The 24,723-nt window shown below is 31.0% G+C and overlaps 1 protein-coding gene across 3 annotated transcripts in view; it reads right to left on the bottom strand.

The window, feature by feature from the left end:
- LOC116773013 (protein doublesex) overlaps positions 1-24,723 on the bottom strand; it is an 83,598-nt gene that overhangs the window by 9,827 nt on the left and 49,048 nt on the right. Inside the window, exon 3 of one of the 3 annotated variants that reach the window (XM_032665370.2) lies at positions 14,062-14,268. The exons of 1 other annotated variant lie outside the window; for it this stretch is intronic. In XM_032665370.2, coding sequence (XP_032521261.1) covers positions 14,159-14,268 — 110 coding nt within the window. In that variant the 3' untranslated portion in view covers positions 14,062-14,158. Of the gene's footprint in view, positions 1-14,061; positions 14,269-24,723 lie in introns of those variants that run through there. One more of the 3 variants, XM_061528408.1, reaches the window with a different exon arrangement.

Here is a 24,723-nt window from a genome sequence, read left to right as displayed (position 1 = left end):
GTCATTTACATGTTCCGTCGTTATCGTTAGTGAATGATGACAACTGAATAAAAACAGCTTTATTTCAACATTATAATACACAGGTATCGGTTGTTTATTAATAACAGTTTTCGTAAGTGATTTTGTATAGCCTGAGCGGGATTTAAGACTTACCATAGTCACAGGCTATATTTTATATGTAGAATACCACGACAGCTTTAAAAGAGAAATATGTTTCGGAACACCTTATCAAGGTTTCTTAGCTATCTTCGTTAGGTGAATAGCATTACCAAAAAAAAAAATCGATGGTAGTTAATTAAATTGGTAGTAAAAACTATATATATGTATATATAATATGAAATTTTATATAGTTATAAGTCGTGGAAGTCAATCTGCGGCTATTATGATATCGATTGTTGACCGCTTCCACAATTAAGGCATCGTGTCCCGCTAAAATCGGCAATCAGCGTTCTTAAATGGTGATATAACTTTGGTAGACTGTCAATTAGGTTTTCTTAGTATGCGTTGAAATAAATTTAAGTTCATATCACCTGGTCAGTACAACTGATAAACGACTTCTTTGTTAAGCCTGGCCCACACGATGTTTTCATTAAGAACACGCGCGCGTGACCACAACGGCTAAGAGTTTCCATAACAATCGCACGGGATACGGCTTTAGGGCTAGAGCACAAACATTAACGGTTCCTCAACACTAACGTATGTACCACATTTGTTCGTGTAAGCGAGAAAAATAAAAACAATTACAAGAAAATATATTGAAAGAAAAATACGAGCTTCTTATATCAAAATATGTTAATGAGAATTTTATATGGTTGTTTTAAGTTAACGTGTATAGTTTAATAATTAATTATTCTATTTATAACGGTATAGTGTATACAAGACTTTATGAATGCCATTTTTGACGTTACGGTTGATTTAAATGGTGTTTGTTAGTTGATATCCGGTGCTCCTGAATCATTAACATACCGTATACATTACTATGAATGTTTAAAGTACTATATATATTAAATAAAACTAACTGAAAACGATCATCTGTACTCAATTATTACAAATAGCAGATTTTTTTTTAATAACATATATCAATTCTCACATAGCACACTTTACGAGCGGCAGTTGTGACGGCCGTCAAACGAACACAGTAACTTTATAACCACGGTTAATTCAAGACATGAAAAGTTGTATTCATAACCAAACTTCCAATACACGAACAGTACACGGGTGTACAATATTAATAACGTAGGTACAATGTATTCTTTATTCGTTTAATGGTTATATTTTTATGAAGTCCAATTAATAGCGGATGTCAATAGTCAATACCTTGATTCGTCACGATCCGAGACGTTTTTATGACTAAAAGTTACGACTCCTTACACCAAAGATCTCGAGTGTTAAGCTCCAAGGCTTAAGATTGTTCACTTTAACAAATAAAAAAGTTAATTAGATTTAGCGGGACGTAATTTCGATCTAGACATTAATAAAGAATAATTCGAAAGCCTCTATTCATATCACATATTACCCTAATTTTTCTTTCACTTCAAATCATACAAATGACATTTAATAATACAGGTTTTTTGTATGTATTATTAAGACGTCATCCAGTTCATTCATTTATCAAATGACAGCCGCCATTGTGTTTGATTTATGTATGGGGGGACAAAATTTTAAACGTGTCTTCAAACTATATTTTAACGTGTCCGGTCGTAAATGCCCTACTTGTATTAAAATAATAAAAAAAAAACAACAACAAAATATTCAAAACTCTTGGGTGGTAAAAGTTAATTTGTCGTAAAAATTGCTGTGAACGCGTCGGCTTGTTCCTTTGTTTGTGGACGCTATGGATATAACTATTTATAGATCAACTTTAATAATGTTTTAATTCAGACGAAACTTGATCTTACCCCAAATACGACTGACTTATATCCGAATTGTATCCAGTTGAAGTTATAAAGCGCAGGGGGAGCAAATCATATCTTGTTTACCCATTACAGATACAAATGCGTTCGATAAATGTAAGATTTTCTAGTTTGTGTTATACTTAATATCTATGTAATGTATTAAAATTTTTTGGATGTACCAATAAATATTGGATCGTAATTAATTGAATTTTTTTTTATAATAAGGCCTTCATCCGTGCAAAGACGTGCACAGTGTATTCTGCCAGTGTCGTGTAGAATGGAGGAGACACGATCCGGGATTAACTTTTGTATGAAATAATTTTTTTTATTGAATATTTCAAGTAAAATAGTGGAATATAAATGTCGTTCTGTTTGACATTCAGTGACAGTACACGTGGAGGAGGAATTTCTACACATTGAAGTATTGTGTCAAAGTTATTGGAGTATGTGTAATGTTTGTTTTAAATAATTTAATGTATTTCTAATGCATTTTATATATAAATGTTGCTTTGGGAATTTCTTCGCCACAAACTACGACTACGTTTTATTCTATGTTCCTGCGTTAGTGAAATTAACTTTGAAAGGAATACAAAGTTTTCGCTGCACGTTATCATTACGCGATTATGATTTAACAAGTAGGAAGTATATTTTGTGATTATAGGTAAACGACACTCTGTAGGAAAACAATACCAAGAAATAAACAAAAAGAAGTTTGAAGAAGATAAGCCAGGGTCGAAATGATTAGAAATATAAAATGAATTAGGTGACTAATGACAAAAGACAATCATAAATATAAATACGTTTTGTCTTTTAAGAGACATTTCTCTTTAAAGAAACAAAAATATATAAAAAAAAATAAACTCACAATTCTCTTTTAAATCATATCTCCACTGAAACTCTTACTTTCAATGGCTATCTTAAAATTTGATTTTTGTATTATTTTATACTAGCAGCTTTAAATACTTTTTTCTTATTCAAAGATATTTATGTTATAATTATTATATATTACGTAATGTTATATATGAATCTATACCCACGATTTCGTAATAAATATGCTGCAATTGATATCCTTAACCCAAAATGGCATCGTTGAGCTTCATACAAACAGTTTCGCGTTTTTCACTCTCGTACCTACGCCATATGCGATATATGAATGAAAACTACAAACTCTCTGTGTTCAGTTTGACGATGTCTAACTAGTAGTAAGGATACGAAGGATAAGAAGGTATTTTAGTGCGTTTTCTCAAAATATTCCCCGCATATTATTTTGCTTTGGCCTAATTTATATTATCAGCTCTCGTGATTAGTGTACGGGTTGAATTTTATTTTGTGTAATATCCCGTGCCTTAGTACTTACGAGTCCGTTTAATATTGCGGCTATAAATAACTATGAGTTCTCAAAAGAATTTTAATACTACGCTTCATTTATCTAACATATATGGAGGAAGTTACGGGATCGGCTTGTATAAATAGTAATCACGTCTGACGTATCTTAACTTGGAAAGTATCAAAAAAATGTACAACAGGAAGGACTGAGATGTATTTAAAAATATAGGGCTATTATATCGTTGGTCAGTAATAAGGTTGTATATGATATGTTATTAAAAACTCCTACAAATTTCATAATAAGTATATTTAATATGAAATATGTATGTACGTATGTAGGTGTTTATCATGCGGCTAAATATCAATATTAATGATTTCATAAAAGTCCACCTTTAATAAATTCTATTTAAGTTCATAGCAAGAGTTTTATATGATAAGATCTCTTCTGTAGTTGAACCGGCTTCAGACAGATATGGGATGTTTTACCATACAAAAACTCTTTAATATAAACTGATAATAATTAACATGTGAAATGGTTTAATTAAAAGGTTTCTTTCCTTAGTTTAGTAGAACTAACAAGTGGTATATGTGCAAATAGGAATAGAATGTCAAAGGTCACATATTATAGAAATTTGCATAAAAAATATTTGATAATTAAATTCAAAGGTTTATTAGATTCAGTAGGAATAAAGCTGCGATAGAATGTATGTCTGTAATTACGACATTTAGCTGTTAATAGTCATTGGATGTTTCGTTAATTATCAGGAACGTTTAACTATAGAGTGGGCCAGCGATGGAAACGCTATTCTGAGCTCCATCTTCAGACAGACACCTGTTGTGATGCTTTACGATGCAAGTTACGAGATATGGCTATATTATATAGATATACGTATATATATCATTTAATTGATAAGAAAATTTTGAATAAAATTATAGCGTAATTTTATTACCGAAAATAAATTAGGATGTGACGTTTATTTTTTGATTAACACCATTAAAATTTCTTTTTGGTTTTAATCGTTTTAAGTAATTAACAACAATAGTCTATCAAAGGCAATAGTCTATTCTCTGTTCTCAAAAACTCGTGAACTATTACAGGAATCCCATTAAGAGGGGAATATTTAGTTCGTTTAAAAACGTATAGCTCTTAAATATTGCCGATGGCACGCGAAAAAATGAAAACTATTTTATAAATCTAGAAAAAGATTTCTAACTCAGCTACAAAGAATTGTGAAACATTGGATATGATATTATCTGATATATATCTAAAGAGAAATAAGGTACAAGTGCAAATATTGCCGCATCCACTAACAAGCAATTATCGTACTCAGGGTGAAGGTTGGAGTACTTTCTTTGGTTATTATCAAACAATCAGGTGGCAACCAAAACGATGATGAGGGATAGTTATCATGTACTTCAAGACTATATTTATTTTTGGTATACAGCCTTCAAGCCTAGGCGTAGTCTAGGGTAGTAAGTTTCTGTAACTTACAAGAGTACATTCAAACAGAAAAGCGGCATCATTTGACTCTAGTAAATCCGACACAAACTATAAATATAAATTTATTAAAATTATTTATTATTTTTTTTGAAAATATTATAAAATCTGATAAGCTTTATATATTTTTTTATTCAAATAGTATCTATTTTACAATATATATAACCATTACATTAGCATATAATATATTTGCTAAATTTCATTACCGTTTATGACACCCTATATATATTAATATATAATAACCTAGCTATGTACTATGTTTTGTTTTACGTAACTTCTCATACAGAGTCGTTGGTTGTTGATGTATCTAAAAAATTTCGATTTGTAATCTTATAATCGCTACAATCCTTTGACATAAGCCATACACAGCCGGCAACAATGTTGCAAGCGTTTACCACATCATGTAAGGCTGGCCGATGACATCCGCTGCATTTTTTTACATTTGCACTCACATAAACGTCTCAACATAGAGTTGATAATACTGACTCACTCGACCATTGGAAATTAATATAAGCACGTGTTTAACATAACTTAAAAGACATTTTTATAAAGTAACGATATTATTTGGTTTTATATATATTTACGATTAGAATTCGTAACACACACGCCGGTTCAAAACAGATAAACTATTTTATATATGGAACCAATTATTCTACATTTTTTAATATATTTATATATTATTCCAAGGATACAGTGAGGCTCGTAAAATGTAAGTTTAATGGTCACTTGATATAAGTTAAAGCTATTTAACCGCTGTACTAGAATAGATTATTGTATAATATATATAAAGAGTTAAAATAGTATACCCAGTTATATATTGTTGATATTATTAAAAATATTATATCTGATAATACATATCTTTTCAGTTATATATGTATTATTTTTTATATAACTTAGTTCGTGTCTAAGATAATATATGTAAATCTTCGATAGTTTTTTTTTTAAATATATTTAATTTAATTTGTTAGCCCTTTTCATTCAACAAATTTCAGATTAATATAAGGAATTTGAATGTAAAAATAACGTAATATATGGTCTATTTATATATTGATACATCGTATTTGTTCGATTATTCGTCTGTGAGTCATCCGCTTATATCATAAACACGTGACGAAGTTCAATACACTTTCAAATTATATGAATCTTAATTTCGAGGACTTAAATGAAAACAACAAAATAGAAATATTCATAGTTTAAAAAAGGAAACGTGAAATATAATTGTATTATAAGACATATTAAATCTACCCATAAGAAGGATCGAAAATCAAACGATTTGTGATTATATTATACAAACATCGATGTTAGATTTATGTGAGAAGCAATAAATTCAATCTCGCCGGATCCTGAACAAAAACTGTCATACCACACGCCAGAGATGACGACGTTGAACAGAGATAGACATAGAGATTCACGTGGGTGGGAGTGAGTAAGAAAACGATTTCGGTTTCAAGCGACCTTGAAACACGAACGAGGGTGTGCAACAAATACAGGATCCGCACATAATTGTACAAATGGAATCGATTTTCGTACATCGTTATGAATTATTGATCGATTTGAAAAATTACTTAATGATACAATAAGTTGTAAGTAACTTCGGGATATTGATGATGTAATTTGTATGTATACATACTGGAAAATTTTCATTATTATCTTAGGCGTATTTTATTAATGTTTCATTGTTTGTTTTATAAAGGTTGTTTTTTCATGTCAATAATCTATATAAAAAAAGATTAAAGGTCACCAGTCGCACGTGCATCACAAAACATATTGATAGATCTCAATAAAAATTTCATTTCTTTAACACCTTCATATTTGAGAATGGGTTACGGTATCTTCATTCAATATAGTTAATATCTATTACACGACTGGTTTTTCTTACTGTGTATTTCGTAAACATAGGAGGGCTTGTCAATATCCATCAATACATATTATAAAACAAAGTACCTCGCCGCGTCTGTCTGTCTGTCTGTTCGCGATAAACGGAAAAACTACTGCACCGATTATCAAACAGTTATCGCCACTCGATAGCGTGATTCTCGAGGAAGGTTTTAGAATATAATTTGTTACGGTTTTGTATTTACTTGTGTGAACATTAACGATATTTGTTGAAGATGTCGAGAAAACATGACCCGTCCGAGAGCTTTTAACGAATACGCTGCCTAAAGCTTTTGAGATATAGCAAAATAATATATGATGGAATTGTGTATCTTATATAGGTCTACAGAAAAGTCCGCGGTGGCATATGTCTTTACCTTAAGGTTAACATACTATATACATTTTACAACATTAAAAAATTGGCATTCCTAAATAGTTTATTGGAAAGCTATTTACATAAATACGGTATTAACTATTAAGTCTTATCAAAATAAAATATTTTGTTTTCAAGCCTACATCAGTATCTATAAATTACTTTTAAATTCATTTAAATCGGGCGTCCGATTTGAAAGTTATCATAATATAAGTTTAATAATTCTCAAAATTTAATTGGCTATTTTATATTTTTTCAAAGAGCCCGTGCGCAGCCGGGGCTCGTACCTAGTTAATGTATATATTAAAAAAAAAACGCAGACAATATCGCGACTATCAGCAAGTAGATAACAATAATATGTGTCCAACAAAAACAAAATGTCACAAACAAATTGTCACTTTTATACATGACAAACTTAATTTATATTTAAAAAAAAATATAACGACTAATTAAACTTTAAAATAACGTTGCGTTTATCGATGTATGCTTCACTTTGAAGTCCAGCAACTATACTTGCCATTTCAAAAAAGCCCGTCAAACAGAGCCAAGGGCGAACGACCTTAAGCCAGGGGTTGGCATGTCTTTCTGGGATAGCTCGGGACATTTCCAGCGACATCTGCCGCTTATATGCAATTACAGCAATCGTTTACTTTACATAGACACAGTTGTACGCATGTATATATCCAGCGATAAATAATTATCAAAACATTGATAGTTCTCTGTGTGACGCAGCGGATTTATGTGTCGAAAACGGAGACAGATGAAAGCGTATGTTTTAGGGACGTCGTAAAGGTACTTTCGAACACTTCAAAAGCCAGTCGCAGGCTGATTTATATACATTTTAATAGACAATTAACCACTGACATTTCCATACATATGTATTTAAAGGTGTGCCGACAAGCGTGGCTCGTAAATAATGTTTATACGGAAAGTTTTATTAGTTCCTGATATTTTGGTATTGACAAACAGACGGACACTTTAACCGTTTGTCTGTATACGTTAAGTAAGGAAGGATCGTTATTGAAATGTTATATAGGATACTGTTGTGAGTACGGCTCATACTGTAATTTTTTGGACTTACCTCTTATTCTATATTTTAATAGACGTTTCGATTACTTCTCAGTGACCGTGAAAAAATATTTAATTTAAAAGAAACCTTAGTTTAATTCTGATATAACGAGAAAAACCTTTTCAATTCATAGCATACTAAGCTCAAAACTAAGTAGACCTGAACATAAACGCGATGCAACTTTTATTAATTTTAACTCAGAAATCAAATAACGTTTCAATGTACCTACTCGCAGATATCACAAAAAATACCGTAGCTACAGAAACTTGCCTTTCGATATTAATTGTAATGAAAGAACATATAAAGGCACAGAGTCGAGTATTTTTATGTGAATCTAGTTCCATTACAAAACTGCTTGCATATAAATATAAATAGCCTGACAATATTTTATGACGTATTTAGATACGTTTTACGAGTACAGACGGGGCTGTCTAGATTTTAATACGTTCAGTTCTAAGATAAAGCTATAAATGCTTTCGTTTTAAAGATATGCATTAATAATGCGTCACATAAATTATGCTAAGCAACATTTATTTGGCAAAACGAGCAAGACTCCTTTACTATATGCAAATAAAGTCCGCGTGCTATATATAAAAATAACAATATAAGATATACAAGTGCGTTAGTTATGGATAAGAACGAGTCTTCCCGAGTCAAGAGTTAAGAGAGAGACAAATTATTAAAAACTTGAGTATTATAAATAATTATATTTAGATATATAAAAAAGATCACCCTATATCAGCTGTTAAATATTCTATTCTTCCAGGTCTATATAATTTTAAGCTCCAGGTTATTTATTTAGAGCTAAAATGATTTAGCCTTATTGTAAATTTATTGAAGGTTTTTTGAAATTACATTTGATATATGTACTTATGGCGTGCAAGACACTGGAAAATATAAAGCCTAAAACTATAGTTAAGGTTATATGCTTAGGCGACTTTAAAAATATTGGTATATATATATTCTTTACTATATTCAAGATTTGAACATAAAAATTTTATGTCATATCAAACGTAATACCCTATACAGTTTTAGGATTTTCGTCGAATCAATTTTATTATAGCACAAGAATAAGACTAAAATATGATCAAGTTAATTATTGTACAACAACTCATCGACCATTATATCCTCTTGCGATTTCCATCAATCAAATATTATGTTAGAACAAAATCACTTCAAACCACGTAATCGAATTATATACCAAAAATTAATAACAGTTTCATAAAATCGCATAATTTTTATATATAGACTACAAGCTAAAAGCTAAAACCAAATTAAATAAAAGAATAATAAAAAAAATAATAATTCAAAATACTTCAACTGTGACATTGGAGATTTTTGGTCCTTATATCTATACGATTTTAACTGGATGTACATGGAATCAGTCTAGAAATAAATCTTATCAAACTCTCGTTCAGAAATGACAAAGATTTGGAACGCATAAAACTAAAATACAGTTCAATTAAGATGCTTCAACCATTTTAAGACCCTTACAAGATGTAAACTAGTACAATGATCAGTTAGTTACATTTAAATATTATATCGACTTATTAGGTGATATTCTCTAATTTTTCTTCACCTAATTTCAACCCAATATTGCGGAGGTCTTGCTTGTTATGGACAGAAACAATGCTCTTACAAATAAAGAGAAATCCGCAATCGATGGATTACTTGAGCTTTTGAAGCGTAAAATGCTGGAAAATAAATTTGCTGTTATTAGACGGTAACAACACAAAGGATTGTAATGCAGCGCGGCAGCTGCTGGCTTACGTCAATAGTGACGTTTACGCGCGAAAAGTTTTACGATCAGTAGACGCATCAAATAAATAGTGTTGTCCAGGTAATGCTGTTTCGATGTTTTATTTCACGTTTTATTACTTTAAACATTCTTAGTCGTATAATATTTTAAATGGATTGTTATATGATTTATGCCTAAATACCGTGAATCTTCTTAAATACCTTGAATATTTTTTCCATGTTTTTAAAGACATCAATATGAAAACAAAATTAAGACATTTTTTCATACGTTATATTTAAAAAAACGAATTTGTGAAAACAATTTGTGAACACAGCACCCTTTCTAAGTCTTTTTACAGTAACACATCAATAGTGAAGGTGTTGTGTGTGAAATCTATCGATATAATTTTATCGAGACTTCGTGAAACCTTCGTCACTAAAGGGTGAATTTTATGATCGTCTCGTCTCGTAGCCGAGTTCCATTTTAAAATGGGTCCTTGCTTGTGGTAGGTCAATGAATTAACAATATTTTATGAATGTCTGTGTGTTTAATTTTATAACTCCAGCTCATATTATCAATAAAAAAAAACTTTGTAAAGAGTGTTATACGTATTTACACACATCTATACAAAATTATTCGTTTTTTTTTCACACTTTATCATTTAATTATGTATATGAACTTGAAAAGTATATTTTTATTTTATTGTTTGTTAGTCACGAGTTAATTTAAGGCTTTATGTATTATGTGAATATTTTTGAAAGAAAACGTGTCTCAAAAAGAAATTTAATTCCTAAAAGTGTATCGGAGTTTTCCTCAAAGCTAAGACTATATAATTTACGAGTGGTGCAATAAAAGTTTTTGTAGCGAAAGCCATAAACTCCGTCCTTTTCTAGTGATGGGGTTTACGAGCGTGAAAATGCGGGATAGCTATATATTTAGTCGGTAGTTTTATTACCATTGCGATGCGACGCGTATCCTTGTTTAAAAGACAATTTTATGTAAAACGTGGCTTTATCTACAACGGCTTATTACATACCCTGGGAACGGGATAAACAATTCTGGGAGGAAATATATTAAAAGTAATATATGTTTATTCAATACCAACTATTATATATTATATATTCTGTTAGTGTGAAGGTATGTGTGTTCCGAATCATCTCGAAAATGTCTGTGGAATCTAATTAGTTTGTTTTGGGATTTTTTAATTCTTGTACAAAATATTCTGACGAACCTTGAATGTGGACAAAGAGAGCCGATATCGTCAAAGTCAGTTGAGATTTATATGAGTCAGTTTGATTACGGCATAACACAATAACAGGGTCGTCGTCACTCGTCACTTTCACATAGTAATGTTTTTATATACTGAAAAACCCGATACACGGCGCTGTAGCATATTTAGTTCACTTAAAATACCGTAGAATTTAAGTTATGAATACCGTCTCGAGTAGTTTTGAAGTTTGCATAAGAGACATTTTACACGAAAACGTTGCTTGATAATGAGTGTTTTTTAAAAGGACCTAAACATCCAACAACCATCAATACATCTATTCGTTTAATGCACCCGTCAAATCACCTAATTGATACGAAAAATATATACGTTAAAACATTCGTAACATATATTTTTTAACTTCGTTTTAATCATTAATTGACTTGACAGAATGAGAGATAACGACAATTACGAAAGCTTTCACATTACAAATTTCCTTTATATTGTTTGTTTAATCTTCCCTCGTAATATAATTGTAATCGATTATATGATATATAGCAGGGTATTGTAATTTATAAAGACACTTGCCATTAAGATAACTCCACTACAACAAATATGGTATAATTAATGACGAACTGCAACTTTGAATTCGAACGGAACACACGTCGTCAGGTGAATTTATACATGATACATTGTATTTTTAATAATATAGAAAATTTTAAGCATCATAATGACATGCATCTATAGAAAAAACAATGATTTATCACACCGATGTCTAGGTGTTTCACGAAAATAATGTATCTGAAATTAAAATATAGTGGACTAGATATATGTAGTATATAAATTTCTTAAGATAATTTAAAATTTTATAAACGCGTATTATAGATGAGATGTCAAAAATAGTTCATACGCCCCCAATCGCATAGAAAACAGTATAACTGAAAATATAATATTGTGTTTTAGTCCATGCTTAGTTCTTATATGTAACAGGATATATAAGAAGTGTCAAATAGGTCAAGTACATTTAGAAGGCTTAATATATACTCCCCTCATAAACATTGTAAAAAAAAAAAGGCTAAACCTTATAAAATATGCTGAGACCACATCGGACGACGTAGCTACAGCTGATTAATGTCACATTATGCTAATTTTAGGGACACTTCGACAACCACGTCATGTAAATTAGATATTAATTATAATGAGCGTCTAAAACTGTGAAAATAATTATGTTTATTATACTGTCCGAAGGTTTATATTATAAGGGGATATTGTTTGCGCCATTTTATTGGCAATAACTTGACGTGAGTGGCCTTTATATGCTATAAGTTTTATTGTTATCACCAAAAGATTTTACTAGCTATGATAGTGCACCGGGATTGATGGCATCGTTAACATCCCCAGATCCTGCTTCTACACTACACTCAGACAGACAGACATACACATACTAATATTACACTGGATACAAAGCTTCTTAAATATTTATATAATAAAATTATAGAGCTCGTTTGTTTGTTCGCGTTAATCTTGAGAAGTGATCCGAAATACAAATTGACTTAATTTAACGTACGTTATTTATAAAGGAAGATCAAAACCTATATCTGGACGTATACATCTTCATGTTACGACAATAGGAATGAAGTTCTAGTATTTGGAAGTAAATTGTTAAAACAAAGTCATGGCAAGAAGCTAGTTAATTCAGTAGGATGTGATCTATCTGTCACCTCATCAACATACAAGCGAGGCTCAGTCTGACACACTCTTGACTTTATAAACAGTTGAGCTAGCTGACTTGACCACTTCAAATAACAAATTAAAAACACATTCCTTAAACTATCTTCAAACTAAACTATACTGAACTTATATACTTTACAACCTCGTATTTTGTGAATACCTATATCAATGTATGATCAGTACATTTTTAGGGTTTCCTGAACGAGTCTTGGTGGACAGATTTTCACCTGGATGTCACACATTAAGTTAAGACACTCCTCAGAGTAGAAAAACAGCTAGAAACTCCTAACTCATAGAAATCTGTAGCAAGCAGGAGAAGAAATTCAAGCCACAACTTTCTGGTTACATCCCAAAAAATGCCATATATGTATGTACCTACTTATTAATTTATGTTGTGTTTGAAATTAAATTCGACTTATATATTTTAAGTCTCAATTGACTTTTGCCTTCTGTAAATTAAGGTCATCTTTTCTTTAGAGTAACATTAAAAACTTTAATCATTTAAGTATTGATTACCAGAACAGCTGCAGTTTAACCCGTGCTGATTGATTTGATTTGATTTTCTACAAGGAACATAGAATTGTGAGTGTATTGGATGAATTTTATTTCCTTCCTAGGAAAACAAAAAAGATATCCTCTTTTCATATTAATCACGTTGACTCTCTTTGATATGTTTGTCTCGTTTCGTCTGGAGTGATTTTAAGAAAAGAAACGAACCTTCTTTAATTTAAAGTATTATTTTTGATATAAAGATTTTATTGAAATGAAAGAAAGTACTTTTTAAAATTTATAATAAAATATAAATGCTAATAAACTGCCAAAACGTTTCATCGTCACGGCATCTACCAAACGAGTTATAAGTGCATTGGAAAGAAACACGATATTAGTCGGTAAATTACAAAAGGGAAATTGTTTCTCAGTTGACTGACCTCGTTTAACCAAAATACGGATTTTTTTTTTTAAATATACTTTTTGTTCTGGAAAAAATATATTTTGTGTACGTTTAGTTGGATCGGGAAAAGAACTATACAAGTTCGAAATGTATCCAACGAATCGGGATAAATTTGGTAAATAAATTTGTATTTTTTTTTTTTATGTAATGATAATATTAAGACGAACAATGTTAAATAAGTGTTGTAATATGTTGAAATCTTGTAATCGTTTTATTTATTTTCATAAACGTAGTAGTACATATAAAACATAAAGTGGTTCTGCAACTAATATTTTTAAGTATGTTATTCATTTACATTAAAAGAAAATTTCATGTCTTTTAGTATAATAGGACATTTTTGGAGTCATATACGTGATGAATCGATCCCCTACTATATGAATTCGATTTGAATGATTACCTGTCGGGGCGCGGTTTCGCATCGCTACAAGTGCGCGGGAGGAGGCGTGTGTCTTGGGAGCGGCAGCGGCAGCAAATTGGCGCATAATCCGGCGCGATCACGTACCGCGGCGAACAGCAACGCCGTACGTCCGCTTACGAGCTTGCAGCTCCAGCAGTGAGCAAAGCGACCGCTCGTATAGCTGCCACTGATGCACCACCAAGTGTGCTGCAATATATTGTAATACTTAGCTTGCACTGTGCTGGTTTATTTGGGAAACCATGGAAATCATCGCCATATGCTTTGCAGACAATGCAACATTAATACAATTAAAATTAGACAAATATTTACAGATTACGACGCGTCGTTTTATTATTTTTAAAACTACATACTCCCAACGTTTCGGTTAGTTTCCAGCGACCGTGATCACTGGCAGACGAGATGAAATCTCGGGAGTATGTAGATTTAAAAACAATAAAATAACGCATAGTAATACGAAAATATAAGTATCATTTAAATGAAAACTCGCGAAGGTCTTAAATAACATTTATACAAATGACACTTTGTTTGTATTTTAATGTTAAGTATTGTATACTTCACTCGCCAAGTATCGAGCTGTAGTTTCCATTGTTCCACTTACCGAGTCATTTCCCTATGTTGATACTATCACGTGCCAAGACTTTTAGTACTATTAAACAAATACTGAAACCGAACAGCTAGTCGCATAGCATGTATTGACGCCTCATAGCCAACTGTTGAAAATAACTGACTTTTAACTTTGTTTTAACGTTATAAATTAAACGTTGACACGATAGTTAAACGCAAATTATAAGTCATGATTATCAACAAAAATGTTAAAATAAAGGTCAAACTAAGAAATAAATAAGTTTTATGGCTGTACTCTTATCAATATGTAACTGTGTACTATTTATCAGCAAATTGCAACTAATTCCCTTAATTTTCGTATAACCTTTTAGAAATACGTCATATTTAATCGCATAGTATAATATCTGTATATAAACTAGACTTATTATTTCAGAGTATTATTGTAAAAGCAACAGTCTTCTTAGAATTTTTTTAATAAAACCTACAATCTCATTAACTGAGGCATTTTTAACAGACGTCATATTTTTATATTTTTTTTTGTAAAATATAATGTACTGATATCCATAAATTTTGTTCGTTAAGTCGAAAAGCCCATTCGCAGAACTGTTTTGGCCTCATTAAATATATACAGGCATATCTTTTTCTTATCTGGTATAGAATTCTCTCTTCGAAATATATCTTTCAGAGGCCGTAACTTACGATGTTTTTTGTAAGAACGAATTCTCTGATGATTGGAATAATGATTCAAAATATCCTAATATAACATCAATTAATAATTCCAATGTTTGCAACGAAAAATATCTGTTCCTAAAGAAATTTAATTAGTACATATTTCTATCATAAAACGTGTAATTATCGCCGGCTGTGGAACAAAGAGTGAAAATGTCACGCAATTTTTAAATATCACACTTGAATTTCCAGTTTCACCGTTTTTATATAAAGCGTGTGCTTTGAAATCAACGATTTTGGGTTCTACTAGAACATACAGCAACAACGCAACCTAAGAACTTCAGACAAAACACATGCCTTCAACAACAGCATATAAAATTCACGTGAACAACAGTTTAAGAGGTCCCTGATTCGTCAGCAAATTACTACTTTATATTGTCGGAGTAAAGAAGGATTTGAAAATCAATACTGAATTTTTAGTATTTAGTATTGAATACATGAAATTTCTCAGTGTATTGTATAATGTAGCTATTTAAATTAATTAAATTTATGATTATAAAACATTATATAGACATTTTGTGTAAAGGACATATGCAGTTAGATGGGTACAGACCTAAATATTATTCAAAAAAACATCGAATCTGTTGGGCTTTTAATTAGATTCATAATTTTGCGTATTTATGTATGTTGTGTAGAACTTGTTAGGCATAGAATCGTTTCTAGCACATACACAATAATAAAATTCTGTTATGACAAATAAACTGTCAATCTAAATGAAACTAGTATTATTCGGATTTACTACATAATCCCGACGTTTCGGTTACTTTGCAGCAACCGAAACGTTGGTATTATGTAGTTTTTAAATAATAAAATCCGCGTAGTAAATCCGAATAATACTAGTTTCATTTAAATGAATACTCGCGAAAATCTTAGATCTCATTAAACTGTCAATCTGTCAAAAAAGCGTTTATATCAAAGGGAGTAATAAGGAAAGGTAAAAAACACTCTTAAAGTCTATTAGAGGCTTCGAAGAAATTTTCTTTTTTTATTATTTAAAGTAAAAAAAAATAATGACAATTTAATAAATGTTTAAATGAATGAACTAAACTATATGACAGTCACAGATGATACCAATAAAATAAAACGTCATTATACATCAAAATTTCAAAGAATATTACTTCAAAGAAACGATTAGTCTGTGGTATTGTACGGAATATTTGTATTTTCTACCCATAAATCAGTCTGGACTCGTGTTGTAAGTGTATAATTGAGTTTAATATCTCCCATGAGAAGAATGGAATGAGGTTATAGGCATCCCACTGTAATTAGGCTTCGATCGGGGCATAAATAACGTTCGCTGCCTCCCGATACAGGTGTCAATTTATGGACGGACCTTTTTGGAAGTTGGATTGGTGAAATGACTGCACTAATTCAAAAAAACACACTGATTGTCTGAGCGAAGGCATCTTAGAATCTACGTTAAAGTTTTGACCTCCAAAATTTCTTACCAATTCAGCTGACAAATATGTACTCAGGTCATGATAGTTTTCAGTCAATATATTATATTGTTATATGCTAAGAATTAATTCAGACTCGCGTACGTCATGAGATTTATGATTGGAACATTAGAAATGGGTCAATTAGACGTATTTATGTAATTCAAATTGTACAATAATACCAGTAACACAATCTTGTTCTTAAATCCCTTATAAAAAATAATATTCGATATCCTTACGTGGACTGCGAATTTAAAAGTGTTTAAAAATAAAAAAAAGATAGCGAACGATAGCTAATTACACAACATATAAGAAAAAAAACAGTAATTGGATCAAGACGGTTGAGTTCTCAATATTATAGCTTTATTTGTTTTGTGTCGTAAATACCTGGCGTCTTCGTAAGAAAATTGTCCATGTAATCACACATGCATATATAATTACAATTGTATTTCGTCTCGAATTATATCGGTACGCAAAATACAAGCTATAAAGTGTACTGAAATGGCTTAACAATTATTTGGTATGGATTTCCGATCTATTTACGAATACCGAGTTCTTGTAATCAAGAAAACGAGGAAGTGCATTTCTGTAATGCAGAGGAAACATACAATGTCGCGGACTTATATTTCCTGTAGCCATTAGATTATAAAATTTATTTCTGATCACAATAAGTTGCAATTTCCAACGAACGATAGATATCAATAGGTCGTTTCAATATCCACTCTAACTTCGCCGCGTGTATTCATATCTGTGACTGCAATAGATTTATAACATCTACCACGTGCTGCCACGTATATAGATACAGGGTTCAAGTACGAACGGTTAGATACAATAGATACTATAAATATGAAAGTAAGCTGTCTACAAGAATGGAATCAAATATTCGTGTAATTCGCGATCGCATTACAACGGACATTATCTATGTTTATAAAGCGCATCTCTATTACAAGTATATATATTTTTTTATGTATATAGAAACTTATATTTAAATTATTTTTAACTGAGGCTTATTTGAACCAGTTATTTTTTATTATGTTATAATTTTAAATTTGTTTCAACAATTTAATTGACGAAATACATTTCGTTGACATCGTTTGTATATATAAATTGTAGATAGTTTTTTTTTTTATTAATCATAATTGAAAGTAAATACAAATGTTTAGAGATGCAGGTTGCACATCATAAATATGAGAGTAACGTAACCTTCGGCGATCTCAAGGCCGGTCGTAAACAACCGGACAGAAGCCTGCAACCTACAACCAATGATTTATAGTCAATTTTTTGTTATCACATCAAGTTATAAATTTAAAATTTGCATACATAAGCGGTGCGTGATCACGAAGGCTCGACTAATGATTTTAATATTTATGTATCGAACAATAAAAACCTCTGGGGGTATGAGCCCGGTCATTACAGATGATTTTATCGATAACTAATGTAACATATTAGTGATGCGCTCGTTTTGAATGAATTCATGATACCCTTTTGCTCAAAGGATAGCGACTGGACGCTCTCACGTAAACATTATCTATATAAGAACATTTAAAATGTATGTTTCTGTATGCTTTTCAATACATTTATTCAAATAATTAACGTCTTAAGCATTGTTATTATTTAAATTATTCGTAAAATTTACTTAATTCGTTAAGATAATAAAGCATAATTTAAAAATGCAATCAAATTTACTACATCGAAAACGCTTTGCTCAAATGTCAGAATAATTAAATCTTAATTCAAACTTAAACCAATAAAAAAAAAATCCTCGTAGAAACGGGGGTGCAGTATTCTTGTTAGCAGCAAATTAGTGCTGTTCTCATTGTGAGAGCTCTCGGAACGCCATTGCGTTGAATGTACCTCTTACATATTTAATCTTGTTTTTCTCATATTGTGTTCCGAGTTCCAGTTTTGCTTGTCAATGTCATTTTCACTTACACGTCTTGACTGGCTCAAGGTTGTTGGTTACACTGTATCATCATTCTTACACATAGGATAACCTATATACCAGTTTGACAAATTGTTTACAAAATCAACTATGCTGTAGCGGATTTAGAGTTATTTTTTTCTTCTTAATTTACAACATTCTTGAAAAGATATCTAGTTATAGAGAAGTCTACGCCGACTTCAACATTCTAGCTTGTTAATTTAACTGAAATTTTTCATCCCCCAGCGACGAAACCGGAGAAAACAACTAGTTAACATCAAATAACACCACATCCGATTACTCAATGATTAATAACTTTGTCCACTAAATGAGTTCATTGAGTGGGACTTTGTCGGTAGTAATCCGAAACAAGGCAACTTTGTTTATTATCAAGGTGAGATAAGCGGTCCGACTTATTGTATTGAAACAAAGATTTCTTTGTTTGTGTACAAAGTTGTGTTTGTAAATTTTTTTGTTTTTAATATGGATCACAAAAAAAAATTATATCATCAATTTCTGAGGAAGTATTGTATTGTCTCTGGATACAAAATTCTCTATAAATCCATTATTTTAAAATGTTCACTTTCGTTTTTACGTGAGTAGTTTTATCCCTATGTAAATAGTATTAAAAATATGAAGATGAGATATAACCAGCCGATTTCAAAGTCAAGTGAAGGTTCACAGGCGTTTGCAATATGTGCTTTATTTCATAAGGCATGTGTCCTGCAAGGAACAGAATTCGGTCGTCTTTTTATAACGCATTAGTTCTTGGTATTAATTTAAGAAGACTTTAGTAGGAGTCGTATTATGAGCAGACGGTATTATAAGAATCCGTATTCAATGATGCGGTGAGATTCTAAACGGGATTTTTCTCGATTGGATTTAATTGTAAATAATGTACTTTTATTATAATAAAATACTAACGTACCTTGTGCAACGATCGTAAGCAGCGCATTACGCGGCAGATTGGGCGTATTTATATTCGTCTCATACATGTACTCCGCTACACATGAACGGATCTAACATAGTTCTAATTGACATCACAATGGATTTGATAACGTTTTAAATACATTTGTGTTTTATAATAGTTTTTTTTTTTAAATATAAAATATTAAATTATATAATAGAATATTTTCAGTGTGAATTTCAAATAGAACTATTTTTTTTTTATTTAATTTTATTACGTAGTCATAAAATTTATTGAAAAAAAATATTATTGTGTATTGACAGTTGTTACGTAATTTTTGTTGAATATTATTATGTTTGTGATCGCAACGCTCCATTTGATATCAATTAAGAGTGGCATTCCTACGAAACAAGCGGATATATATAAACTTGACTGTGACTGTGGCTTGTGGTGCATCAGACAAACAAGAAGTATTAGTACAACAGAGAACGTACTGCGGACATTTAAAATAGATGTACGCACAGCAGTGTGGATGTCGTGATCTGGATTAATTTGGGAGGCTCATAGAATTGATAAAGAATACAGTCATTGCAACAAAGAGCACGTTGGCTTAATATCTAATATAAGAAAAAAATATATACCATATTCAAGAAGACGTCCTCTGTGAGCATCCGGAGTAAGACGGGAGAAATTATAAACTGATATATATAATGAAACTTTCATTACCAACATTTCGATTAGTTTGCAGTAAACCTGATCGCGGACGGGCACGATGAAAGTGTCTGTTATTAATTTGTTATTTGTCCACCGCTAAAAATTACTTAATGTTTTTGTGTACAGCTTTGAATATACGCGGATTTAGCTAATAGCGATTTTTATCCTGCAATGCGGTCACGGGCGTCCAATTTAATTTTAACTGTGGGGATCCACGGCTTTAGTTAACTACCAACAACGATTTCAATGAAATTATTAACGAAAGTCCGGCGAATGAATTTTGATTTACAAAATGCTCACGAGCGAGGATCTTAGGTTTCTCATGCCGGATGTAATTGGTCTGTCCAATGTGTGTTCACACACTATTGACTTCCATGCACGTCTATTTTTAAAACCTCAGATATGTTCTTTTACCCTCGCACATATGCTCTTCTCCTGTGCAATGCGTGACAAGCCAGTCACAGCCCGTGTAACAACCAGTAATATATAATAATAACGAATAATATGTAATAATACACGGGATGTAAATCCGAAAAACATATATTATTTAGTTTTTATTATCATTATTATAAAAAAGTTCGTCTAAAAGGTCACGATTGCTACGAAATAATAAATTTCTAGTCTAAGTTAAATACGTAAACAGATATACCGAAACGCTAGAATAATATGAATAGTTCCTAAATCTATATCTGAAACGCTTTATTTCGTTATAGTATAATTTTTACTAAAAAAAAATCTTTCTCTGCTCGACTAGTTAACAACGCTTATTCGGTTAGGTTAGACTTTGATTATATTCTAAAATTTAAGAGATTAGTCATAAAATTCCTGTTTACAAACACCTGTAGCTGGCTGATGTTATATTAGGCAATGGAACAGGATGTAGTCTCAATGCTGGTAAAAATTTTAAGTTTACTGTGATGGAGCCAGCATCAGCCCCAGCACCAGGTCAAGGCAATAACGTATACCTACTCTCCAGAAGTTATGTGTATGTAAATCAATTTTTGTACTATAAGTTTAACGAACGCCTTAAAACAGATTTGGCCAAGCTTATATTAAAATGATATTTTATTGAAAAAATTCCACAAACCATGCGTAGAAGCGTCTCGTCTAAGTTGGCTTTACTTTGAACCAAAACAAAATGACAAAGTTACTAGCAGTTCATGCTATTGGCTTGTAATACAGAACAAAATACTGTCGCCGATTTAATTAACATATTATGCATATATACGAATACATTATAATAAATACATCCTAATTTTATATCCGAAATATATAAACGTAAAATTTGTTTCTACATTCATACTTAAACGGCCTTCATATCCTTGTTCCACTCGGTAACAATCTTATAACGAGTTTTCTAACTTGTCACGACAACCTAACAATGTAGGCAGACCGTAATTTAAAACACAATATCGTATGCCGTAATAATAACGATAGTTTCCTAGTGCGAGACCATGAAGATTTTCGAAGATATGTATAATTATATTTGCTCATCAAAATATTAATTAGACCTTTATCATGATTGTCGAAATACGAAAATACATATCATAAAATTTAGATAACGAGAGATTCGAAATGGGGAAGTGAAACGTATTCTAAATAATATGCGAGATTGTAACACGTCTCGGCTAAGAACGACTGACATTAAAAGTAATTCTTTTCGATGTTTTATTATTCTAACAGGCCTAAAATTCTGAAAAATTAATTAAAATACATAATATTAAAGCTTGTTAGTTAAAAAAAGAATTTAATAATATTTCTTTTCTTTTAAAATGTATATGTATATATTATTTATAGAAGAACATTGTTTTTATTTACTGTATAACGAGATAACTACAATCCAATCAGGCGAGGCCGGATAAAATGCTCTATTAAGTGAACATTGCTAATTAGTTTTAAAAGAAAAAATAAAATAAAAATCCATATAGAAATATTCAAATAACGCACTTCCTACTATAAACGGATATTCACGTATATGTGTATAGGAAAATAATTAATGATTGAAATATCTCAAGCGTTCTCAGCGATACTTTTTACGAACGTCATGGAATTTTGAAGATCAATAATCAATCACGTATTAGACGCTGCCAGATTTGTTACTATAACATATACATAGAAAACGTATAAAATAATAGTAACAAGTTAAATTACTATACAGATTACTTCAGTGTCATATGGTTCAGACTGTTTGTAAACAATGCACATAGTTGCAACGTAGTGCAGTGATCGCGAAACGTGCGTCGCGACGGAGAGGCCACTAAGATTATTATGATGCTACAACCATATTTTTTAACCTTCTCCATGAGAGAAGAGGCCTTTGCTCAGCAGTGGGCTTCGATAGGCTGATGATGATGATGAACCATATTTTTTATTCTAGTCTTACCAGTAAACAAATTATTATAGGGAATATATTAATCTAATTGAGAATATTCAAGAACGTATCTAATTTAAATAGTAAATCATATATGAGAGCACAATAAGATAGTTTGGCGTAAATTTATATCAGCTCCAGAACAAACACATTCGGAAGGATTTACAGCGATATTGGCTTGCGTGTGTTGTAGACGCAACGCACACCACGTGTACGGTCAAGGCCAGTCTCTATGCTAGATTATAGACCGCTGCGATCTATTATTGTAACGGCTGATACTTCATTACTTTTGATATTTATATATATATAATTTTCGTCTTTAATAATGCTGTTATATATACTAATACATGTGACGCTATCAACGAAATCATTTCAAACACTTTTAGGTCATAGTCGACTTACGAGAATAAACTAATGAATTTTAATTCACAAAACATTTCCGTAATTTTCTTTAGTATTATATAATTTATTTATAAAATCTCTTGGCTTCTGATATTGATTACATAGTTACGATATACACGTGGCGTTGAAATGCATGTGTGAGTGTCTCTACTTATGTGTGTTTATATAATGACAGGAGTTGAGTCAACGCGATTGAATTGAATTGAAAATGTTAATGCAAATGTATCGATTTGATTATTGTCTTTTAAAGTTTTCTATTTTTTCATATTATGATGTTGAAAAATTCCTACTTGGCTGGATTTTGGTAGGACTGTTCAATACACTATTGTAAAAGAAATGTGAAAAGTCCCCATAGCTCCGGAACGTGCGCAAAGTTAATCGGGGTCAAAGATCACAAAAACGGGTTTTTTCGCGATTGATTTTCAGCAAAACGGTAAGTTTTATAATAAAATTACCTCAAAAAATTTAAGACCAGTTCATTATTTCTAAAAATTGTCTAAATATTTTTTTCACTAAGAGGCACCGTTTTTGAGATATAACGATTCAAAAGGTTGAAATAGTTGTAATCGTCACAATATGTATAATTGCACCACGTATATACATCACTGAAGCCGAAATACAAGCAAAAATATCGTTCTATCTATCGGTCAATGATCATTTAAAATTAGTATGCACTAATATTAGAAATATTATTATGGCTGCGGTTAGGCCGATGTCTTTTTCAGCTTTCTTCTTGTTTTATTTAAAATCCCTTAAATACTGGGGAAAAAATTCCACATTAATACATATGCCAGCTCTAGAAATAAAACTCATTTGTGAACGTATTACTCATATGTATGTAATTTAAATCTTCGATGAAGCAGTAGAACTATTAAAACTATTTGCGTATCTTTCAATCGTATTAAAAATACATTTTTTTCTCGAATCAACTTCGCTAATTGTAACTTTTTTCTATTTCTTGTTTCTTTTTTTAAAATCTTCAGTTATTAAATATTTTTGTTGTACAGCTGCGGTATAAACAACAAATCGATGTTATTTCTTTTTGATCGACTTTTAAAAATAATTTTTTTTTTTACTCTGCTTTCAAACGAAATCTATACCGAAGGTTAAGAGGCAGACTTACAGATAATGTAATCTATGTGATTTGCATTCATACAAATTATTTGTGTACAAATATTTATAAATATATAAACTTTATCACATATAAAATACGCAAACACACGTTATCTTAAGTACATGGGTGAAGGTGATTTTCTATAACAGATTTTTTCACTTTCCACTGTTACTAAAATATGTTTTTTTTTAACCAAAAAAATATGATTATAAATAGAGCTGAATGAAGTCATTCAAACATTGCTACATGAAATATATTTTTACTATTTCAATATCAAAAAATAAAAAAAAAAATTATTTAACAGGACGAAACTAAAATCAACAAGACAATCATATAACGGTATAAGTTTATCTAGATAAGGAATAAGACGTCCCAAATTTCGAACCTGTTTTGCTGGAACGGACAAGATTGAATAAGAGCAAAATAAAATGATCCCGGTGGAGAATTTCGTTCGTGGTATACGACATGCACAAAAAAAAAGTT

This window comes from Danaus plexippus, assembly GCF_018135715.1.
Source record: "Danaus plexippus chromosome 18 unlocalized genomic scaffold, MEX_DaPlex mxdp_20, whole genome shotgun sequence".
Classification (NCBI taxonomy): Eukaryota; Metazoa; Arthropoda; class Insecta; order Lepidoptera; family Nymphalidae; genus Danaus; species Danaus plexippus.
The sequence above is the reverse complement of the archived record's forward strand: the minus strand, read 5'-3'. Positions and strand labels throughout refer to the sequence as shown.